The sequence below is a fragment of the Macaca nemestrina genome, chromosome 1 (genome assembly GCF_043159975.1).
Source record: "Macaca nemestrina isolate mMacNem1 chromosome 1, mMacNem.hap1, whole genome shotgun sequence".
Lineage (NCBI taxonomy): Eukaryota > Metazoa > Chordata > Mammalia > Primates > Cercopithecidae > Macaca > Macaca nemestrina.
In genome coordinates this window covers 217468634-217493421 of record NC_092125.1, presented here as the reverse complement: position 1 = coordinate 217493421, position 24788 = coordinate 217468634, and the positions used below count along the sequence as shown (strand labels likewise).

At 45.1% G+C, this 24788-nt stretch overlaps 1 protein-coding gene across 7 annotated transcripts in view; it reads right to left on the bottom strand.

Annotated features, from left to right (window-relative positions):
• LOC139364224 (NBPF family member NBPF3-like) overlaps positions 1-24788 on the bottom strand; it is a 55273-nt gene that overhangs the window by 6196 nt on the left and 24289 nt on the right. The window contains exons 4-22 of one of the 7 annotated variants that reach the window (XM_071099783.1): positions 23385-23591; positions 22410-22583; positions 20981-21368; positions 20669-20878; positions 18798-18900; positions 17751-17965; positions 16619-16691; positions 15947-16158; positions 14688-14897; positions 12834-12936; positions 11789-12003; positions 10702-10747; positions 10002-10213; positions 8745-8954; positions 7419-7521; positions 6369-6583; positions 5250-5322; positions 4580-4785; positions 3229-3280 (exon numbers count right to left, since the gene is read on the bottom strand). In XM_071099783.1, the coding sequence (XP_070955884.1) occupies positions 3229-3280; positions 4580-4785; positions 5250-5322; positions 6369-6583; positions 7419-7521; positions 8745-8954; positions 10002-10213; positions 10702-10747; positions 11789-12003; positions 12834-12936; positions 14688-14897; positions 15947-16158; positions 16619-16691; positions 17751-17965; positions 18798-18900; positions 20669-20843 (2423 nt within the window). In that variant the 5' untranslated portion in view covers positions 20844-20878; positions 20981-21368; positions 22410-22583; positions 23385-23591. The other 6 variants (XM_071099778.1, XM_071099794.1, XM_071099777.1 and 3 more) reach the window with 6 other exon arrangements.

Genomic DNA, 24788 nt, shown 5'->3' with positions numbered 1-24788 from the left:
CTTGCAGCACAGAGACTAACACAAGATTTCAACGACTTTGCATAAATTGCGTTGAATTTTCCATACAGCATTCAAGTGAACAGAGCTCTTGAGGCAGTGCAGACACAGATCTTGTGTGCTAAGGGCCCCATTTTCCCAATATTTTGATAGAATATGTTTATTTTTTCAGTTTCTTTTCTTGCACAAATACTGGAAAACATACGAACAAAAAATAAGCAGAAAGCATATGTACATTCTCTCCCTGGATTTAAACGCAGGGGACAGAACAGGCAACACCAAGAAATCCCTGTTTGAGGGTCTGGAGTGGACCTCCAGCAAACTCCACCAGACCTGCACCTGAGGGACCTCACTGTTAACAAGAAAACTAACAAACAGAAAGGAATAGCATCCACTTCAACAAAAAGGACATCCACTCCAAAACCCCATCTCTAGGTCACCAGCATCAAAGACCAAAGGGAGAGAAAACCACAAAGAGGTGGAGAAACCGGAGCAGAAAAGCTGAAAATTTTAAAAACCACAGCGCCCCTTCTCCTCCCAAGGATCAGAGATCCTCGCCAGCAACGGAACAAAAAAGGGCAGAGAATGACTTTGACGAGATGACTGAAGTAGGCTTCAGAAAGTTGGTAATAACAAACTTCTCCGAGTTAAAGGAGGATGTGCGAAAACATCGCAAGGAAGCTACAAACCTTGAAAAAAGATTAGACCAATGGCTAACTACAATAAACAGTGTAGAGAAGACCTTAAATGACCTGATGGAGCTGAAAACCATGGCATGAGAACTACATGACACATGCACAAGCTTCAGTAGCTGAATCGATCAAGTGGAAGGAAGGATATCAGTGATTGAAGATCAAATTAACCAAATGAAGTGAGAAGAAAAGTTTAGAGAAAAAAGAGTAAAAAGAAACAAACAAAGCTGCCAAGCAATATGGGACTATGTGAAAAGAACAAATCTACATTTGATTGGTGTACCTGAAAGTGATGGGGAGAATGGAACCAAGCTGGAAAACACTCTTCAGGATATTACCCGGGAGAACTTCCCCAACCCAGCAAGGCAGGCCAACATTCAAATTCAGGAAATACAGAGAACACCATAAAGATACTCCTCGAGAAGACTAACCCCAAGAAACATAATTGTCAGATTTACCAAGGTGGAAATGAAGGAAAAAATGGTAAGGGCAGCCAGAAAGAAAGCTCGGGTTACCCACAAAGGGGAGCCCATCAGATTAACAGCACATCTGTCTGCACAAACTCTACAAGCCAGAAGACAGTGGGGGCCAATACTTAACATTCTTAAAGAAAAGAATTTTCAACCCAGAATCTCATATCCACCCAACCTAAGCTTCATAAGTGAAAGAGAAATCAAATCCTTCACACACAATCAAATGCTGAGAGATTTTATCACCACCAGGCCTACCTTACAAGAGCTCCTGAAGGAAGCACTAAACACGGAAAGGAATAACCAGTACCAGCCACTGCAAAAACATGTCAAATTGTAAAGACCATCGATGCTAGGAAGAAACTGCATCAACTAACAGGCAAAATAACCAGCTAACATCTTAATGACAGGATCAAATTCACACATGACAATATTGACCTTCAATGTCAATAGGCTAAATGCCCCAATTAAAAGACACAGACTGGAAAATTGGATAAACGGTCAAGACCCATCAGTGTGCTGTGTTCAGGAGATGCATCTCACGTGCAGAGACACACATAGGCTCAAAATGAAGGGATGGAGGAACACCTACCAAGCAAATGGAAAGCAAAAAAAGCAGGGGTTGCAATCCTAGTCTCTGACAAAACAGACTTTAAACCATCAAAGATCCAAAGAGACAAAGAAGACCATTATATAATGGTAAAGGGATCGATTTGACAAGAAGAGCTAACTATCCTAAAGATATATGCACCCAATACAGGAGCACCTAGATTCATAAAACAACTCCTGAGAGACCTAAAAAGACACTTAGACTCCCAGACAACAATAATGGGACACTTTAACACCCCACTGTCAATATTACACACATCAATGAGACAGAATGCTAACAAGGATATCCAGAACGCAAACTCAGCTCTGCACCAAGCAGACCTAATAGACATCTACAGAACTCTCCACCCAAAATCAATGGAATATACATTCTTCTCAGCATCGCATCACACTTATTCCAAAATTGACCACATAGTTGGAAGTCAAGCACTCCTCAGCAAATGTAAAACAACAGAAATCACAACAAACTGTCTCTCAGAACACAGTGCAATCAAATTAGAGCTCAGGATTAAGAAACCCACTCAAAATTGAACAATTGCATGGAAACTGAACAGCCTGCTCCTGAATGACTACTGGGTAAATAATGAAATGAAGGCAGACATAAAGATGTTCTTTGAAACCATTGAGAACAATGACACAACATACCAGAATCTCTGGGACACATTTAAAGCAGTATGGAGAGGGAAATTTCTAGCACTAAATGCCCACAAGAGAAAGGAAAGATCTAAAATCAACACCTTAAAATCACAATTAAAACAACTAGAGAAGCAAGAGCAAACAAATTCAAAAGCTAGCACAAGGCAAGAAATAACTAAGATCAGAGCAGAACTGAAGGAGACAGAGACACAAAAAATCCTTCAAAAAAATCAATGGGCCAGGCATGGTGGCTCAAGCCTGGAATCCCAGCACTTTGGGAGGCCGAGACGGGCAGATCATGAGGTCAGGAGATCGAGACCATCCTGGCTAACACGGTGAAACCCGGTCTCTACTAAAAAAATATAAAGAACTAGCTGGGAGAGGTGGCGGGCGCCTGTAGTTCCAGCTACTCGGGAGGCTGAGGCAGGAGAATGGTGTAAACCCAGGAGGCAGAGCTTGCAGTGAGCTGAGATCCGGCCACTGCACTCCAGCCTGGGTGACAGAGCGAGACTCCGTCTCAAAAAAAAAAAAAAAAAACCAACAACTCTCAATGAATCCAGGAGCTGGTTTTTTGAAAAGATGAACAAGATATCCCTCTTTGGCTAGTTCACCTGGCTAAACTGATTGCAAGTACTTATCTTCAGAGGACTATGAAATTAAAACCAATACAAGTGCCACAAATAATGCACAACATTGTTAATAAGGACAATTTGTAGCTGAGTGAATGAAAGAAAGAGTTCTATTCATCGCTTCCTCGTTTTCCCGAAATCTACAATCCCTAGGTGTCACTGCTGAATTCACAGCTCACAATTCCACAGCATTACCTGGGAGACACTGGCCCTTTTTCTTCCTCTTCTTCACGATCACTTTCATTTTCTGTAAATACATTCAGAGAAGCAGGTCACATTAAGCAATTCACACTTCACATATGACCAAATCACTGTCCAGTCATAGCACAAGGACCCAACTATTCTCAGGGCAAGAACATGGATTCTGACATGAATATTCTAGGGTGGTCTAGATTAAGTCTGGTGAGAAGTAGATGACCCTGCTTTCCAGTCCCACAGGCCAAAATTTCCCTCGGTGGGTACACTATAATGCCATATTCCCTGCCTGAGTCTATGCAAAGAAAATAAAATTTTCCCCCCAAAATCTCCAAAAATTAGTCGAACAATTTTCTAGGAGTATTGCTGCAATACTGATTTATCTCATCAGGTACCATGGACATTAAATGTTCAGAGGCATCTGTACATGAAACCCAACTGATAGACGCATTCTAACAACTCTTGCTTTAAAAAGAATCTGTGATTCGGGAGGCCAAGGCAGGTGAATCATTTGAGGTCATGAGTTCAAGATGAACCTGGCCAATATGGGGAAACCCCATCTCTAAGAAAAATACAAAAATTAGCCAGATGTGGTTATGTGTATCTGTGGTACCAGCTACTCAAGATGCTGAGGCAGGAGAATCACTTCAATCTGGGAGGCAGAGGTTGCATCAAGCCAAGATGGTGCCACTGCACTCCACCCTGGGTGAGCAAGACTCCATCGCCAAAAAAATCCCACCACCGTCACCAACAACAACAATCTATGATGCTACAAAGAAACATTGGATCAGCTATTGCATTGATGGGGTGGAGAACCAGGGTCCAGCCTTGCTTTATGGAACTGTATCAGCAAACTAAACAAGAAAAGTTTCCGTCCACATTTCAATGGGACTGTGCAGCTAACCAAGCTGACTTAAAAGAGATCAAGATTAAAGCTGAGAGTAGTGAAGCCTGGGGAGCAATATATCCAAATACAAAGGCAAGGCTGCCAGTCTCCTTCAAAAGGCATAGAAACTCCATGGACATTGTTCAGGGACACATGACTTAATCACAGGTGACGAGAGATACTGAATCGAAGCTAGGAAGCCTCACAGTTACCTCCCATGCACCTCCTACACTCAGGTGACTATGAGGTTGTCACACGTGCCTGGGGTCCAGTAACTTCACACTGGGGACCGGGAGACAAAGGCATGACATGAGCTGAGAAGGACAGAAAACCTCCCTGATATCTGGGTTTAGAATCCCATCGCAGATTTTTATGTAAACCAATTTGTGTGTATAGAGTCTGTCTTCGGGGTTATACTTCCTCAGCACAGAAAGAGGAATGAGACACAAGGAAAATAGAGGCTACCTGGGATAATGGATACAGCATTCTCCCATTCATCATGAGAGGATGAGTCAATGAGACGTGAGTTGACTTGGTCTTCCTCAAATGTGATTTTGGTGTTGCTGTGAGGCTGGTTGGACTCACAAGGACCGCGGCTATTTGAACAAGCGATGGAATATTCCTCCAGTGAGTCCTCAGGTTCTTCCTTCTCTTCAGCCTTCTGCACCTCCCTGATGAGCCAGGTGGGAGAGAGATGTCAGAAGATTAAACACAGAGGGATCGGACCCCAGGGAGCCCTAGCTGGTTTTGACAGAAGGCATTAAGACTGTGGTCACAGAAAGCAAACAGGAGGTTCCCCTTAAGAGGGAACAGGCAATCCTCTTCTCTCTGCAACAGAGCATGGCTGCCATGGCAGACAGAGAGGAAGAGACCAACCGGTGTTCATTTCACTGGAGAGATAGGAGCTGAGAAAGATGAAGACTCAGCTATCCCTGTTCCATAAAGATATGACACTCACCACACACAGAGAAACACAACAGCTGCCACACCCTGTGTCTAAGCTGGGTTGAATTTCACATACTGTGGCCAAAGGAATGCAGGCTTTGGACCCATCCTAGATGCCAGACAGGGTGTGCCTCCTACATCTTTTTCCTATGTTAAAACCCATTACTTGCTCCTCATTATTTAGTGTTACCTGGGGGCACGTGATTCCTGTACTTTCTCTGTTTCCTCAACGTTCACATCTTCATCCTCATCTTCACCGTTTTCTGTAAATACAGAAGTGTTCGTTCAGATATTTCCCACTTCACATTCTGCAGGCACAGTCAGCCAAATGTGCACACTGACATGCACATCTAGGCATGGGTCACCGTTCAATTGAAAGTTCTCATGTTTTATCTTTAACAAAATGCCCTGGCATGGTTTCCTGATCCATCAGGCAATGCATTTCTGATCTGGAGGACCACCATCAAGATGTGGCCAAATATTGAAAAGACCCTTTGCTCCCCATATCACTGGGGACGTGTGCAGCCTCTCTCGGGACTTTGGCAGCTGTCTCCATCATCCCACCACAAATCTGATTCCCAGGCACAGGCTTGGTGTCCTGTCACAGTTCACATTTCAAACCTAATTCTTTCCCTTAGGAGCGGAAAAACTGGCCCCACAGTTGTCTATGCATCAGGAGACTTCACAGGCCTTCCATGTGGCTTCTGCTGTGTTATTCAGGGACATGCTCTCCATGGGGAGTGCACCAGTCTGAAGCACTTCCTACCACCAAATGCCCCCACATCAAGTGCCTTCTCCAACACCACATGGCAAGGGGCTTCATCTCATTTTCAAAAGCAGTCCTAACTGTTCCCACATTTAGATGCTTCAGAGCCTTGCAAGAGACAACATGCCTGCCTTTTCTGATGGAGAGAGAGAAACTCAAGAAAGATAAATCACTCACTCACCGACAGTTACTAAGAACATTGCCAAAGAGACAGCCTGGGAACCTTCATTCTAAGTCCACAGCTCTTTTCACTCTTAACAAAAACCCTCCTGTCACAGCCTCCTTCCTCTCCTCTACAACTAGAAAAATGTTGCCTCTGGCTCCAAAGACCATCTCCACCAAGGAAGGAGGGACATTTGCAATACTGTGACCTCCAACTCCATGGGTTTCCCATCTCTGATCTCACCCAGGAAGTCCTGGAAGGGCCACATATGTTTAGTGGGAAAAAACACCACCGATACAACTGTCATTGTGAAAGTATGGAGGTCGGGAGTCTCTCCTAAGCCTGGGGTTTTGGGTCATCAGATCCTATGGAAACCTTACCTGGGGTGAGCTTTCGGACGAGGTGCTGTGCCAGCCTACAGCCCTCGGCCAGCTGTTCTCGGAGGTCCCGCCCCTGGGAGTTGGGCGGCTCATCCGGAGTGAGGAGGGTCTGGAGATGCTGATTCAATGCGCGGGAGGCATCTCTCCCTTCCTGCAACTTCTCCCTTAACTGGCTCAGCTCTCGTTCCTGAGACTGAACCAGGACTTTATATTGCCTAAGGTGAGATAGTAGAGAAAATTGAACAGTGGAAAGGGGTGAGTGATCTGATCGAATAATGCGACAGAGATTTCTGAGACAATGTCCTCAAGGAGACCTCCAAGGAGAAGGTCAGCACATGTTTAAAGAAATGTCTGTGGCCAAGAGTAAGAATGAAAAATGGTTTACAGGCTTCCTCTATACCAGAGAGTGCTCCTGTAAGATCCTCGACGATGTTCCATTCATCTTTCCCTTCTGTAAACAAAAGTAGGTGTCTTCCTTATTCACTTTCAAAAAGACATTCATTCTTTCAGTTCCTCACTCTGGCCATGGACATTTCCATGTGAAAATACACATAGTGCACCTTGCAGTCACTAGATGCAAAGCCATGGACAGAAATGAGGCCACGTGCAGACGGGGCCAGTTGAAAAGATGAAAGATGGAATGAATGACAGGCTCCAGAAGGCAACACTGATTGACCGAAAGGATGAGAAGCCGCAGTCAGTCAGGAGGTGATTCTGACTAAGGGTAAGTGGGGTGGTGATGGCGCACCATTTTCAGTACACTCAATGCTGCTGGGTGGTTCCCACTCCTTCAGTTAATTTTGTGTTATGCAAATCTCACCTCAACAATTACTTCTTTGAAAAAGAGAAATCAAGGCTCTGAGAAACAACTGCAACCCATAACTTATTATTATCCTTGTTCTCTGTTTCATAAATCTTTGTGTGTTGTAAGCCTGCCATGGCAATTCTTGCCCTTCCCCAGACCAAGCTTCGCTCTGGCTTCACCCAGACGAGTGGCTGTACATCAGAGATTTACACACCTGCCCACCTGCCTGCATAGGGCCCCCTCACCTGAGCTCCTCAGCTTGCCCGAGCTGCTCTGCAAGCTTCTCCTCCTTCAACTGAAGCTCATCCCGCAGCATAGATTTTAGGAGGTCTTTGCACTCTTCATAGTCTGAGAAAAGACAGACACACCGGCCTCAGTGAAAAGCTGGACACACAGCGGTGGTCACTGCCTACAGGGCAGGAGCCAGGTCCATCTGAAGGATATAACTGTCCCCAGTACAAGGCTCTAGGCAGGGATTTCCACCACTTTACTCTTGAGTCTCCCGACTTTATGGCATCTCAACCTCCAAAATTTAGAGACGAAGAAAGAGAAACTGAGGGACAGATAGGACAAGCTACTTGGATGGAGCCCAGGTGACAGGCCCAGGGGTTCCTGCTCTGCACACTGCACTGCTACTTCCACACATTCTTAGGTGCAATCTTTCTTCCTCTATAGGAACAAAAGCCTCTTCCCCAGGAAGTAGGACTTCCCTCACACCAGGGTACTCTCTGCCTTTTGTTTATTCTTTAAGGAGTCCTCTCCTGTCGCCCAGGCTGGAGTGCAATGGCATGATCTTGGCTTACTGCAACCTCTGCCTCCTGGGTTCAAAGGATTCTCCTGCCTCAGCCTCCCGAGTAGCTGGGATTACAGGTGCCCACCACCACGCCCAGCTAATTTTTGTAATTTTAGTAGAGATGGGGTTTCTCCATGTTGCCCAGGCTGGTCTCAAACTCCTGACCTCGTGATCCAGCTGCCTCAGCCTCCCAAAGTGCTGGGATTACAGGACTGAGCCACCTTGCACGGCCCCTACTCCCTGCTCTTGATGCTGTCGGTTATAGATACCACAGGTTCTATTAGGAGCAGACTCCTCTTGACGCCCCTCACAGCGGGTACTGTGTACTATCACCAAATTTCCCTCAGGGTCCCTAGAACAGAGTTTGGCCTATTGGGACTCAACAGAAACTTGAACTGAATAAAAGTTCACTAGCCCAAGACATTTAGAACAACAGACTAGATGTTATTTTTCTGCCAGATCTCATACGGTACAGAGAGGATTCTTGAAAACATGATTTAGCCTCTTGGAGAAAACAGGTCATTCTGTGCCTCTGTCTGAAACCATCACTGAGATTTTAACTCTAGGCCCATCCCCACCTGACTGCAAACATGGAAAGTTTTGAAATACTTTGGTACCTCTCTCTTCCAACTTTAACAAAAGGTGAAAATACCCATTTCTATTTTCCTACAAGTACGGAAAGGATTACATTACTTCTGATGCAGAGAGAATTCAGTTTCTCAGAGAGAAGACAGGACATCATTCATCACTTTTGTGATGGTGAGCTTAGGGAACTTACTGTAACTGTTCTGCCCCTTGGCCAAAAAGTAGGCCACTTGAGTTACAAGATATTTCTCCTTGGTGTTTATGAATTGACGTTTGTTCTCTGCCCGCTCGGGGCGCAGTTTCTCACTGATTTCTAGAGTATTCATCTCTGACTTCTCACTGGACCAAGGGCCCGCAGATACCACCATGCTGACGTTTGTGGTAGAAGAGGTGGAGCCAGGGACTGGGGAGAAAAAGTCCAAACACATGATGGGTTAATAACTGGTGAAATCAAATAGGTTGAATCAGAACTGAGGGATGTCACGGACAGCCTCGTCCACTGATTTGAAGATGCTGTTTCCCTGGTTTCACTCTTCTCATCTCCACTCTTGATCTCCTTTAAGTCAACGTGTCTGAGCTACGCAGTCACCTTGAAACCAGGACACAAACACTTCCACTTTTTTCTTGCTTAGAAGTTTCTATAAAGCAAGGCTGGGCTCTGAGCTTTTTACCCCATGAGGGGCCAATGTTTCTGTGTAGCTCAAGAGATTGTTTTTTGTTTCGTTAATTTTTTTTTGTTTGATTGGTTGGTTGGTTTTGGTTTTTTATGTTTTGTTTGAGGGGGAGTCTCACTGTGTCGCCCAGGCTGGTGGCACGATCTCAGCTCACTGCAACCTCTGCCTCCTGGGTTCAAGCGACTCTCATACGTCAGCCTCCCAAGTAGCTGGAATTACAGGCACCAACCACCATGCCAGCTATTTTTTGTATTTTTAGTAGAGATGCAATTTCGCCATGTTGGCCAGGCTGCTTTCGAACTCCTGACCTCAGGTGATCTGCCCACCTTGTCCTCCCAAAGTGCTGGGAATACAGATGGGAGCCCAGCAACCCTGGCCAGAGACTTCTTATTAACAGCTAAGACAAGCCAATGAAAAGGAGAGAGAGTCTAGCCTGAGAAAAGTGAATGAGTGTGGGAGGATCATCTGAGCCAATCCTCACACCTAAGCCTCCTGAGCAGATGGGACTATAAGGGCAAAGGAACATGCCTGGCTAATGTTTTGTATTCATTGTAAAGATGGGTTTCACCATATTCTCCAGCCTGCTCTTGAACTCCTGAATTCAAATGATCCTCCCACTTGGGCCTCCCAAAGTGCTGCAAATATATGTGTGAGTCACCACACCTAGTTCCATCCTCGTTACTGAGTAAACCAATATGTACGTATATAGCCTGTCCTCACAATGGAACTTCCGAAGTCTAGACAGAAGTATGAGACACAAGGAAAATAGAGGCTACCTGGGACAAGGTTTAGAGCATCCTGCCATACATCAGGAGACGATTCACGGTCTATAAGCAGAGTCAAGTCCATTTGGTCTTCCTCAAATGTGACTTTGCAGTTCTTGTGAGGCTGATTGGACTCAGAAGGGCCATAGCTATTTGAACAAGTGATGGCACATTCCTCCACTGAGTCCTCAGGGATCTCCTTTTCTTCTGCCTTCCGCACCTCCCTGATGAGGTGAGATAGAGATGCCAGAAGATTAAATACAGAGGGATTGGACCCCAGGGAGACCTAGCAGGTTTTGACGGGAGGCATTAAGACAGTGGTCACAGAAAGCAAACAGGAGGTTCCCTTTAGGAGGGAACAGGCAATCCTCTTCTCTCTGCAACAGAGCATGGCTGCCATGGGAGACAGAGAGGAAGAGACCAACCGGTGTTCATTTCACTGGAGAGATAGGAGCTGAGAAAGATGAAGACTCAGCTATCCCTGTTCGGTACAGATATGACACTCACCACACACAGAGAAACACAACAGCTGCCACACCCTGTGTCTAAGCCGGGTTGAATTTCTCATACTGTGGCCAAGGGAATGCAGGCTTGTGGCCCATTGTAGGTGCCAGAGACAGGGTGTGCCTCCTAGACCTTTTTCATATATTAAAACCCATTACTTGCACCTGATTATTCAGTGTTACCTGGGGCACATGATTCCTGTACTTACTCAGTGTCATCAACTTTAACATCTTCATCCTCACCTTCATCATTTTCTGTAAATACAGAAGTGTTCGTTCAGATATTTCCCACTTCACACTCTGCAGGCACAGTCAGTCCAATGTGCACAGAGACATGGACATCTAGGCATGGGTCACCGTTAAACTGAAAGTTCTCATGTTTTATCTTTAACAAAATGCCCTGGCATGCTTTCCTGATCCATCAGGCAATGCATTTCTGATCTGGAGGGCCACCATCAAGATGTCACCAAATATTGAAAAGACCCTTTGCTCTGCATATCACTGGGGACTTGTGCAGCCTCTCTCTGGACTTTGGCAGCTGTCTCCCGCATCCCGCCACAGATCTGATTCCCAGGCACAGACTTGGTGTTGTGTCACAGTTCGCATTTGGAACCTAATTCTTTCCCTTTGGAGCAGACAAACTTGCCCGACAGTCCTCTATGCCTCAGGAGGCTTCACAGGCCCTCCATGTGGCTTCTGCTGTGTTATTCAGGGACATTCTCTCCATGGGGAGTGCACCAGTCTGAAGCACTTCCTACAACCAAATACCCCCATGTCAAGTGCCTTTTCCAACACCACACGGCGAGGGGCTTTATCTTATTTTCAAAAGCAGTTGTAAGTGTTCCCACATTTAGATGCTTCAGAGCCTTGCAAGAGACAATTTTCCTGCCTTTTCTGATGGACACAGAGAAACTCAAGAAGGATAAATTACTCACTCACCGACAGTTACTAAGAACATTGCCAAAGAGACAGCCTGAGAACCTTCATTCTAAGTCCACAGCTCTTTTCACTCTAACAAGAACCCTCCTGTCACAGCCTCCTTCCTCTCCTTGACCACTAGAGAGATGCTGCCTCTTGCTCCAAAGACCATCTCCACCAAGGAAGGAGGGACATTTGCAATACTGTGACCTCCAAACCCATGGGTTTCCCATCTCTGATATCACACAGGAAGTCCTGGAAGGGCCACAAATGTTCAGTGAAAAAAAAAACCAATGATACAACATTGTGAAAGGATGGAGGTCGGGAGTCTCTCATAAGCCTGGCGTTTTGGGTCTCCAGGTCCTATGGAAACCTTACCTGTGGTGAGCTTTTGGACGAGGTGCTGTGCCAGCCTACAGCCCTTGGCCAGCTGTTCTCGGAGGTCCCGCCTCTGGGAGTTGGGCGGCTCATCCGGAGTGAGGAGGGCCTGGAGATGCTGATTCAATGCGCGGGAGGCATTTCTCCCTTCCCGGAACTTCTCCCTTAACTGGCTCACCTCTCGTTCCTGAGACTGAACCAGGACTTTATATTGCCTAAGGTGACATAGTAGAGAAAATTGAACAGTGGAAAGGGGTGAGTGATCAGTTCGAATATTGCGACAGAGATTTCTGAGACAGTGTCCTCAAGGAGACCTCCAAGGAGAAGGTCAGCACACGTTTAAAGAAATGTCTGTGGCCAAGAGAAAGAAGCAAAAATGGTTTACAGGCTTCCTCTATGTCAGAGAGGGCTCCTGTAAGATCCTCGACGATGTTCCATTCATCTTTCCCTTCTCTAAACAAAATTAGGTGTCTTCCTTATTCAGTTTCAAAAAGACATCCTTTCAGCTCCTCACTCTGGCAATGGACATTTCCATGTGAAAATACACATAGTCTATCTTGCAGTGACTACATACAAAACCATATACAGAAATGCGGCCAAGTGCAGACGGGGCCAATTGAAAAGATTAAACAAGAAAAGAATGACAGGCTCCAGAAGGCAACATTGACTGGGTCAAAGATAAGATGCCGCAGTCAGTCAGGAGGTGATTCCGACTATGGGTAAGTGGGGTGGTGATGGCGCACCATTTTGAGTACACTGAATGCTGCTGGGTGATTCCCACTCCTTTGGTTCATCATGTCTTATGCAAATTTCACCTCAACAATTACTTCTTTCAAAAAGAGAAAACGGGGCTCTGAGAAACAACTGCAACCCATAACTTATTACTGTCCTTGGTCTCTGTTTCACAAACCTCTGTGTATTGTGAGCATGCCATAGCAATTCCTGCCCTTCCCCTGGCCCAGCTTGGCTCTTACTTCTACCCTCCGAGCTGCTATACATCAGAGATTTACACACCTGCCCAACTGCCTGCATAGGGCCCCCTCACCTGAGCTCCTCAGCTTGCCCGAGCTGCTCTGCAAGCTTCTCCTCCTTCAACTGAAGCTCATCCCTCAGCATAGATTTTAGGAGTTCTTTGCACTCTTCATAGTCTGAAAAAAGACAGACACACTGGCCTCAGTGAAAGACTGCACATGCTGCTGAGGTCACTGCCTACAGGGCAGGAGCCAGGTCCATCCCAAGGACATAACTGTCCCCAATACCAGGCTCCAGGCAGGGATTTCCACCTCTTTACTCTTGAGTCTCCCGACTTTCTGGCATCTCATCCTCCAAAATTTAGAGACAAACAAACCGAAACTCAAGGGCACATCAAGGAAGTTGACAAGATGATTCAACCACAATGAAGTGGAATCAGAATTCACAGCCCCTGAGGTCTGACTCTGAATGCGGGGCCACTTTCCCAAGCCTTGCAGCCTCTCCTCCAAAACACTGCACTGGGGCATGAAGCAGAGATTTCTCGGACAATTGGGAAGGCCTCTAGGACTATGGGACTGATGGTTTCCCTTTTAATGGGAATTTCAAGGACAACTATGTCAAAGATCTTAAAAATCTTTGAGTTTTCAATGGTAACTGCAGATACGATTTTAAGAATCATAACGGAAACATAAAGTATGAGACATAAGACCACAAGACTATGAAGGAAACATGCCCAAATACTAACAAAGTTTGTGTTAATTTACAAACAGTAGAATGAAGAACTAATAGACAGTGTTTACTCTGTGCCCATAAATGTTCTAGGAGATTGATAAGAAATAGCTCATGTAACTCACTGCAGCAATTTACAGAGGTAGGTATTACTGTAGCACCCTATGAATAGATGAGGAAACTGAGGGACACACAGGACAAGCAACTTGGATGGAGCCCAGGAGACAGGCCCAGGGTTCCTGCTCTGCACACTGCACTGCTACTTCCACACATTCTTGGGTACATCTTTCTTCCTCTTTAGGAACAAAAGCCTGTGCCCCAAGAAACAGGACTTCCCTCCCACCAGGCTACTCTCTGCCTTTTTTGTTTGTTTCTTTTTTGATGAGTCTTGCCCTGTCGCCCAGGCTGAACTACAATGGCATGATCTTGGCTCACTGCAACCTCTGTCTCCTGAGTTCAAAGGATTCTCTGGACTCAGCCTCCCGAGTAGCTGGGATTACAGGCGCCCGCCACCACACCCAGATAATTTTTCTAATTTTAATAGAGACGGGGTCTCTCCACATTGCCCAGGATGGAATCAAACTCCTGACCTCGTGATCCAGCTGCCTCAGCCTCCCAAAGTGCTGGGATTACAAGACTGAGCCACCTTGCACGGCCCCTACTCCCTGCTCTTGATGCTGTCGGTTATAGATACCACAGGTTCTATTAGGAGCAGACTCCTCTTGACGCCCCTCACAGCGGGTACTGTGTACTATCACCAAATTTCCCTCAGGGTCCCTAGAACAGAGCTTGGCCTATTGGGCCTCAACAGAAGCTTGAACTGAATAAAATTCACTAGCCCGAGACATTTAGAACAACAGACTAGATGTTATTTGTCTGCCAGATCTTATATGATACAGAGAGGATTCGTGAAAACATGATTTAGCCTCTTGGAGAAAACAGGTCATTCTGTGCCTGTGTCTGAAACCATCACTGAGATTTTACCTCTAGGCCCATCCCCACCTGACTGCAAACATGGAAAGTTAGGAAATCCTTTGGTACTTCTGTCTTCCAACTTTAACAAAATGTGAAAATACCCATTTCTATTTTCCTAGAAGTAAGGAAAGGATTAAATTATTTTTGATGGAGAGAGAATTCCGTTTCTCAGAGAGAAGACAGGACATCATCACTTTTGTGATGGTGAGCCTATAGAACTTACTATAACTGTTCTGCTGGTTGGCCAGGAAGTAGGCCACTTGAGTTACAAGAAATTTCTCTCTAGTGTTTCTAAACTGTTCTTTCTTTTCTCCCAACTGCGGGCGCAGTTTCTCGTTGATTTCTGGAGTGTTCATCTCTGACTTCTCACTTGGCCAAGGACCAGCAGATGCCACCATGCTGATGTTTGCGGCAGAAGAGGTGGAACCAGGGACTGGGGAGAAAAAATCCAAACACATGATGGGTTAATAACTGGTGAAATCAAATAGGTTGATTCAGGATTGAGGGATGTCACTGACAGCCTAGTCCACTGATTTGAAGATGCTGTTTCCCTGGTTTCACTCTTCGCATCTCCACTCTTGATCTCCTTTAAGTCAACGTGTCTGAGCTACGCAGTCACCTTGAAATCAGGACACAAACACTTCCACCCTTTTCTTGCTTAAAAGTTTCCATAAAGCAAGGCTGGGCTCTGAGCTTTTTACCCCATGAGAGGCGAATGTTTCTGTGTAGCTCAAGAGATTGTTTTTTGTTTCATTAAATTTTTCGTTTGACTGGTTGGTTGGTTTTGGTTTTTTATGTTTTGTTTGAGAGGGAGTCTCACTCTGTCGCCCAGGCTGGAGTGCAGTGGCACGATCTCAGCTCACTGCAACCTCTACCTCCTGGGTTCAAGTGATTTTCGTGGCTCAGCTTCCCAAGTAGCTGGGATTACAGGCACAAACCATTATGCCAGCTATTTTTTGTATTTTTAGTAGAGATGCAATTTCGCCATGTTGGCCAGGCTGCTCTCGAACTCCTGACCTCAGGTGATCTGCCCACCTCACCCTCCCAAAGTGCTGGGATTACAGATGTGAGCCAGCGACCCTGGCCAGAGACTTCTTATTAACAGCTAAGACAAGCCAATGAAAAGGAGAGAGTCTAGCCTGAGAAAAGTGAATGAGGGTGGGAGGATCATCTGAGCCAATCCTCGCACCTAAGCCTCCTGAGCAGTTGGGACTATAGGGGCAAAGGAACATGCCTGGCTAATGTTTTGTATTCTTTGTAAAGATGGGTTTCACCATATTCTCCAGTCTGCTCTTGCACTCCTGAATTCAAATGATCCTCCCACTTGGGCCTCCCAAAGTGCTGCAAATATATATGTCAGTCACCACAGCTAGCTTCATCCTAGTTTCTGAGTAAACCAATATGTACCTATACAGCCTGTACTCACAATGGATCTTCCGTAGCCTAGACAGAGGTATGAGACACAAGGAAAATAGAGGCTACCTGGGACAAGGTTTAGAGCATCCTGCCATCCATCTGGAGACGATCCACGGTCTATAAGCAGAGTTGAGTCCACTTGGTCTTCCTCAAATGTGATTTTGGAGTTCTTGTGAGGCTGGTTGGACTCAGAAGCGCCATAGCTATTTGAACAAGTGACGGCACATTCCTCCAGTGAGTCCTCAGGGATCTCCTTTTCTTCAGCCTTCCGCACCTCCCTGATGAGGTGAGATAGAGATGCCAGAAGATTAAACACAGAGGGATTGGACCCCAGGGAGTCCTAGCCGGTTTTGACAGGAGGGATTAGGAGAGTGGTCACAGAAAGCAAACAGGAGGCTCCCTTTAAGAGGGAACAGGCAATCCTCTTCTCTCTGCAACAGAGCATGGCAGCCATGGGAGACAGAGAGGAAGAGGGCAACTGGTGTTCATTGCACTGGACAGATAGGAGCTGAGAAAGAAGAAGACTCAGCTATCCCTGTACAGTACAGACATCACACTCGCCACACACAGAGAAACACAACAGCTGCCACACCCTGTGTCTAAGTTGGGTTGAATTTCACATACTGTGGCCAAGGGAATGCAGACTTTTGGCTCATCATAGATGCCAGAGAGGGTGTGCCTCTTAGACCTTTTTCATATGTCAAAATCCATTACTTGCTCCTGATTATTCAGGGTTACCTGGGGGCACATGACTCCTGTACTTTCTCAGCCTCCTCAACTTTAACATCTTCATCGTTATCTTCATCATTTTCTGTAAATACAGAAGTGTTCATTCAGATATTTCCCACTTCACACTCTAGAAGCACAGTCAGCCCAATGTGCACAGAGACATGAACATCTAGGCAAGGGTCACCATTCAACTGAAAGCCCTCATGTTTTACTTTAACAAAATGCCCTGGCATGGTTTCTTGTTCCATCAGGCAATGCATTTCTGCTCTGGAGGGCCACCATCAAGATGTGGCCAAATATTGAAAAGACCCTTTGTTGCCTATATCACTGGGGACTTGCACAGCCTCTCTCAGGACTTTGGCAGCTGTCTCCATCATCCCACCACAAATCTGATTCCCAGGCACAGGCTTGGTGTCCTGTCACAGTTTGCATTTCGAACGTAATTCTTTCTCTTAGGAGAGGACAAACTGGCACCACAGTCCTCTATGTATCAGGAGACTTCACAGGCCCTCCATGTGGCTTCTCCTGTGTTATTCAGGGACATGCTCTCCATGGGGAGTGCTCCAGTCTGAAGCACCTCCTACCACCAAATGCCCCCACGTCAAGTGCCTTCCCCAACACCACACGGCGAGGGGCTTTATCTCATTTTTAAAAACAGTCATAAGTGTTCCCACATTTGGATGCTTCAGAATCTTGCAAGAGACAATGTGCCTGCCTTTGCAGATGGAGAGAGAGAATCTCACGAGGGAAAAATCACTCACTCACCGACACTTACTAAGAACATTGCCAAAGAGACAGCCTGGGAACCTTCATTCTTAGTCCAGAGCTCTTTTCACTCTAACAAGCACCCTCCTGTCACAGCCTCCTTCCTCTCCTTTACAACTAGAGAGATGTTGCCTCTGGCTCCAAAGACCATCTTCCATCAAGGAAGGAGGGACATTCCCAATACTGTGACCTCCAACCCCATGGGTTGCAGGGTTTCCCATCTCTGATCTCACCCAGGAAGTCCTGGTCATGTCATGGCTACATATGTTTAGTGGAAAAAAACACCACCGATACAACTGTCATTGTGAAAGTACGAAGGTCTGGAGTCTCTCATAAGCCTGGGGTTCTGGGTCATCAGATCCTATGGAAACCTTACCTGGGGTGAGCTTTTGGATGAGATGCTGTGCCAGCCTACAGCCCTTGGCCAGTTCTTCTTGGAGGTCCTTCCCCTGGGAGTTGGCCGGCTCATCCGGAGTGAGGAGGGCCTGGAGATGCTGATTCAATGCGCGGGAGGCATCTCTCCCTTTCCGCAACTTCTCCCTTAACTGGCTCAGCTCTCGTTCCTGAGACTGAACCAGGACTTTATATTGCCTAAGGTGACATAGTAGAGAAAATTGAACAGTGGAAAGGGGTGAGTGATCAGTTCGAATATTGCGACAGAGATTTCTGAGACAATGTCCTCAAGGAGACCTCCAAGGAGAAGGTCAGCACATATTTCAAATGTCTGTGGCCAAGAGAAAGAACAAAAAATGGTTTACAGGCTTCCTCTATATCAGAGAGGGCTCCTGTAAGATCCTCGACAATGTTCCATTCATCTTTCCCTTCTCTAAACAAAAGTAGGTGTCTTCCTTATTCACTTTCAAAAAGACATTCATCCTTTCAGTTCCTCACTCTGGCCATGGACATTTCCATGTGAAAATACACATAGCGCATCTCGCAGTCACTAGATGCAAAGCCATGGACAGAAATGAGGCCCAGTGCAGAGGGGACCAGTCGAAAAGATGAAAGAAGAAAAGAATGACAGGCTCCAGAAGGCAACACTGATTGACCGAAAGGATGAGAAGCCACAGTCAGTCAGGAGGTGATTCTGACTAAGGGTAAGTGGGGTGGTGATGGCGCACCATTTTGAGTACACTGAATGCTGTTGGGTGGTTCCCACTCCTTTAGTTAATTTTGTGTTATGCAAATTTCACCTCAACAATTACTTCTTTCAAAAAGAGAAATCATGGCTCTGGGAAACAACTGCAACCCATAACTTATTATTATCCTTGTTCTCTGTTTCATAAATCTTTGTGTGTTGTGAGCCTGCCATGGCAATTCCTGCCCTTCCCCAGACCCAGCTTAGCTCTTACTTCACCTCGCCGAGCGGCTGTACTTCAGAGATTTACACACCTGCCCAACTGCCTGCATAGGGCCCCCTCACCTGAGCTCTTCAGCTTGCCCGAGCTGCTCTGCAAGCTTCTCCTCCTTCAACTGAAGCTCATCCCGCAGCATAGATTTTAGGAGGTCTTTGCACTCTTCATAGTCTGAGAAAAGACAGACACACCGGCCTCAGTGAAAAGCTGGACACACAGCGGTGGTCACTGCCTACAGGGCAGGAGCCAGGTCCGTCCCAAGGACATAACTGACCCCAGTACCAGGCTCTAGGCAGGGATTTCCACCTCTTTACTCTTGAGTCTCCCGACTTTCTGGCATCTCATCCTCCAAAATTTAGAGACAAACAAACCGAAACTCAAGGGCACATCAAGGAAGTTGACAAGATGATTCAATCACAATAAAGTGGAGTCAGAATTCACAGCCCCTGAGGTGTGACTCTGCATGTGGGGCCACTTCCCCAAGCCTTGCAGCCTCTCCTCCAAAACACTGCACTGGGGCATGAAGTAGAGATTTCTTGGACAGTTGGGAAGGCCCCTAGGACTATGGGACTGATGGTTTCCGTTTGGGAATTTCAAGGACAAATATGTCAAAGATCTTAAAAATCTTTGATTTTTAAATCATATCTGCAGATATGATTTTAACAATCATAACAGAAACATAAATTATGAGACATAAGACCACAAGACTATCAAGGAAATACGCCCTAATACTAACAAAGTTTGTGTTAATTTACAAACAGTAGAATGAGGAACTAATAGATAGTGTTTACTCTGTGCCAATAAATGTTCCAGGAGATTGACAAGAAATAACTCATGTAACTCATTGCAGCAATTTACAGAGGTAGGTATTACTGTAGCACCCTATGAACAGATGAGGAAACTGAGGGACAGACAGGACAAGCAAGTTGCATGCAGCCCAGGAGACAGACTCAGGGTTCCTGCTCTGCACACTGCACTACTACTTCCACACATCCTCGGGTGCAGTCTTTCTTCCTTTTAGGAACAAAAGCCTGTGCCCGAGGAAGCAGGACTTCCCTCTCACCAGGGTACGCTCTGCTTTTTCTTTTCTTTAATTTTTTTTTTTTTTTTTTTTGACGAGTGTTGCCCTGTCACCCAGGCTGGAGTGCAATGCTGTGATCTTGGCTCACTGCAACCTCTGTCTCCTGGGTTCAAAGGATTCTCCTGCCTCAGCCTCCCGAGTAGCTAGAATTACAGGTGCCCACCACCATTTCCCACGTAATTTTTGTAATTTTAGTAGAGACGGGGTTTCTGCATGTTGCCCAGGCTGATCTCAAACTCCTGACCTCGTGATCCACCCGCCTCAGCCTCCCAAAATGCTGGGATTACAGTACTGAGCCACCTTGCACGGCCCCTACTCCCTGCTCTTGATGCTGTCGGTTATAGATACCACAGGTTCTATTAGAAGCAGACTCCTCTTGAGGCCCCACATAGCGGGTACTGTGTACTATCACCAAATTTCCCTCAGGGTCCCTAGAACAGAGCTTTGCCTATTGGGCCTCAACAGAAGCTTGACCTGAATAAAAGTTCACTAGTCCCAGACATTTAGAACAACAGACTAGATGTCATTTGTCTGCCGGATCTTATATGGTACAGAGAGGATTCTTGAAAACATGATTTAGCCTCTCGGAGAAAACAGGTGGTTCCGTGCCTGTGTCCGAAATCAATAACTGCTATTCGACCTCTAGGTCCATCCCCACCTGACGGCAAACAGGGAAAGTTTCAAAATACTTTGGTACCTCTGTCTTCTAACATTAACAAAATGTGAAAATACCCATTTCTATTTTCCTAGAAGCAAGGGAAGGATTAAATTATTTTTGATGGAGAGAGAATTCAGTTTCTCAGAGAGAAGACAGGACATCATTCATCACTTTTGTGATGGTGAGCCTATGGAACTTACTGTAACTGTTCTGCCCCTTGGTCAGAAAGTAGGCCACTTGAGTTACAAGATATTTCTCCTTGGTGTTTAGGAACTGATGTTTCTTCTCTGTCCGCTGGGGGCGCAATTTCTCGTTGATTTCTAGAGTGTTCATGTCTGCCTTCTTACTGGACCAAGGGCCCGCATATACCACCATGCTGACGTGTGTGGCAGAAGACGTGGAGTCAGGAACTGGGGAGAAGAAACCCAAACACATGATGGGTTACAAACCGGTGAAATCAAATAGGTTGAATCAGGACTGAGGGATGGCAGTAACTGAAATTCTTAACTTACTGTTGAGAAAAACGAGATCAGTCCCCACAGCACTTTAGGATCCTTAACCACCAAAACAAGGTTCGAGGTGTCTGAGTTCAGAGCTAAGGCACTGCCAGTCGCTCAGAGTCTCACAAGAGTGAGGAAGATTGTGGCCAGCGTGCCAGGTAACGGTCTGCAGTTGCAATAACAGAATTAGAAGGTGGGGGTGTCATGGAATCTTAGGAGCCTGCGTTCCAATTGCCCCGGCTTGGCTGAAACACAGGCACCCTGGTCTCACCTGAGGGTCACCACCAATGGGCTCATTCCTTCAGCATTCACTCTCAATATTCATGTACCTTTGTGACAATGCCACAGACCATCTCTTTCCCAATACATCTAAGCACATTCCTCACTGTTTATCTCTTGTCTGTACAACATCATCAAGGCAGAAACAGTTTCCCAACAGGTTATATTTTCTTAAGGGCAGTCATGAAGTCACCCCACCTGCTCCCAGTTAAAACAGATCTTAAGCCTTTTCTGCAAGTGTAAGATATGAAACTTTTAGCCTGCACTGATATCCTCTGCATCTTCTGCAGTTTTTCTGTATCTACTAGAAAGTGAATGAATAATTCATTTTTTAAAAATGTTTTCTTTCCTGTCTCAGTATTCTTCTTGCTGCATCTCATTGTTATGTTGATTTCTTTTTTCTTACTGGGGCACCGGTAAGAAAAGCATCTTGGCTTTCACTACACTCTAGACCAGTTTGACATCCCTATGTCCAAAGCTCTTCCTCTATGTGGGTTGATTTGTATTTTCATGGCACTGAGCACCACATTTCATACTTGTCAATTGTGGATGTCATTCTAGTGCCTCAAGAGCTCTTTTCAAGGGATCAAGTGATCAAATTCATGTATATAGAGATCTCCTGAAAACATGTATGACCATCTATCTTAGGAAGTTTCATAAACCTGACGCTATTTGGTTGTTTCCCTTTTGTTTTCCCATATACTGGAAAGAACAGGGCCATGAGCGGCTCTTATGGAATATGTTTTGATATATATTTTGTTGAGTTGGACTAACATCATTCATTTTTGGTTTCATTTCACTAACAGAACATGGCAAGGTCAAGGTTATGGTCAGGGTTGGCTGGTGATCCTCAGTGGTGCAGCAGAAGGTGAGTTTGAGATGAGAGGAATGAGTAGGAAAGAGCAATCCCCTGAGCCACCTCCTCACTTTCTCAGCTTCCATCCCCACCGAGGTTTTGTGAGCCTGGAACTTGGGAGACTGTTCTGTAGCCCAGGTCTCCTAGGATTGGCTGCTGGACTTGCCTGAGTTGTGGGTGCACTGGGTGTGATCCTGGGCCGCTCAGCATTCATGTGGAAGTGAAGGAACGAGGACTGGATCAATCCCATTTGAAGGCGTGCCTCACTGCGGCCCGCACTGTCCTCCAATGACACTGGAAGGATACTGCTTTGAGATGTATCAACAGCTTTAAGTAAATGTATTTTCCGGGGTCTGGGAGACCTGACGTTCTGTGTCATGATGAAAATCTGTCAAGTTTCTTCATTTTAAAAATGATAAAACTGCAGGTTCACAAAGTTACATGGCTTACTTGAGGTCACACAGGGATGAGTTTTCAGCACTGCCAATAAAAGCAATCACAGTCATTATTCAGTCATTATTGATAGGATCCACATAATTCAGTAAATATTCACATAATTATTTAGTAGATATTCACTGACCAATTCATACAAGGCATTTTGCTCAAAACTGTGCTCATATTTGGACGTCGTATCTTCACCATAATCCTTAAGGTAATGCTATTATCCATATGTAACAGGTAAGAAACCTGAAGAAGAGGGATAGCAAATCATGTCTTTGGACATATTTCCATTTTTTGGTTTTTGTGATGCTAGAAGAATGACCAGAATGAGTCACAGGAAGAATATACATACCTGGATTATTTTCCAGGACAGAGGTGTGCCCTCCTAGAGGACTGGGACCAAAATTCTCAAGTGTCTGAAACCTTGCTTTAACATTATGGGAAATAACCTCTATCACCTGGAATTTCCCTGAAACTTTGGAATATACAAGAGAAGTATGAGACTTGGGTCTTCCCTTGGCTGTGTTTAATTCACTCTTCTATGGAATACCAATGATTCTCACTAAGACTTTTGCCTTTTTATAACCACAGTGTATGTTTTATGGAGATGATTTTACACTTTGCTCTATTTAGAAAGAATAAATATGAGCAATGGTTTAGGTGTTATGCCTTGGACTTAATATTTTTCTGATTCCTGTTTTGAGATTAAATTCTCATGGAAATAGAAAAATACTTATGATTTCTCATAAGGCCAAGTTTGTTATTAGTTTGAGTTTTTGAAGTTGAAGCACAAACCTTAGATTTGTGCACTCAATTTGGGGACCCACTGATAGCACTGACCTTACAGTTGATGGGATGATTCTTTCTGTTTTGCTTATGAAGAAACTGAGGCACAGAGAGTCTGTAACTTGTCCAAGTTCCCCTTGCTGTAAGTCCTGGAGCCAGATCTCAGGTGGAGCAGCCTCTTCCCCACCCCCTTCTCACATTTTCCAATCCAGCCGGGTCAGTTCCTTCCAGGTACATGTTTTGCTCCCTCATACCTCATTTCTGAAAAAAGGAAAACTTCTGGAATTTAACTTCTTTCATCTAATACATTTCCTCACAACATGCTGCCAGCATCACATTCTGGTCACTTACTATTAAAGTGAGATCCTTTTTTTATTTTCTTTCTTTCCTTTTTGAGACAGGGTCTTGCTCTATCACCCACGCTGGAGTGCATCGGTGATTATAGATCACTGCAACCTCGAAATCCTGGGCTCAAGCGATCTTCCTACCTCAGCTTTCCAAGTAGTTGGAACTCTAGGCGCACATCACCATTTCTGGCTAATTTTTTATTTTTCATAGAGACAAGGTCTTGCTATGTTGCTCAGGCTGGTTTTGAACTTCTGGCCCCAAGCGATCCTCCCACCTAGGCCTCCAAAAGTGCTGGGATTACAGGAGTGAGCCACTGAGCCTGGCCTGAAATGTTTTCTTTTCCTTTTTTTTTTTTTTTAATGAAAATACAGGACATGGAGATGTGGAAAGACACTTTGCTTTATTACTGTTATCATTATTTCTATAGTATAATTCATATATCACAAAATTCACCATTTTAACCACACATTTCAGTCTTTTACCATATTCCAAAAGTTTCACAACCATCACCACTACCTCATTCCAGAATATTTTCATAATGCCAAAAACCATGCCTGTACCTACGGGCAGTCACTCTTCAATTGCCCCCTTCTTGCTGTCTCTGACAACCACTAATCTACTTTCTCTAGATAGAGATGTACTTGTTCTGGGCACTTCCTCTGTATGGAACAACAAACTGTGGCATTTTCCATCTGTTTCTTAGCATACTGTTCTCAAGTTTCATCCTTCGTAACCTGCATCAGTACATGAACTTTTATGGCCCAATAATATGCCACTATATGGTTACACCACATTTTGTTTATTCATCAACTGATGGTGGTTTAAGATGTTTCCACTTTTTAACTATTAAGAATAATGCTGCTATGAACAGCTTTGTACAAGTTTTTGAGTGAACACCTGTTTTTCATTTTCTTGGTTATCAGCCTAGGAGTGCAACTGCTGCATCATATGTCACCTTATGTTTAACTTTTTTTTGTTGTTAAACTTTCTGAGGAACTCACACACTGTTCACCAAATTCAGTAGCTATGCCATTTTACATTCCCAACAGTAACATATGAGAATTCCATATTCTCCATAACTTTCCAAACATATATTGTCTTTATTTTTTT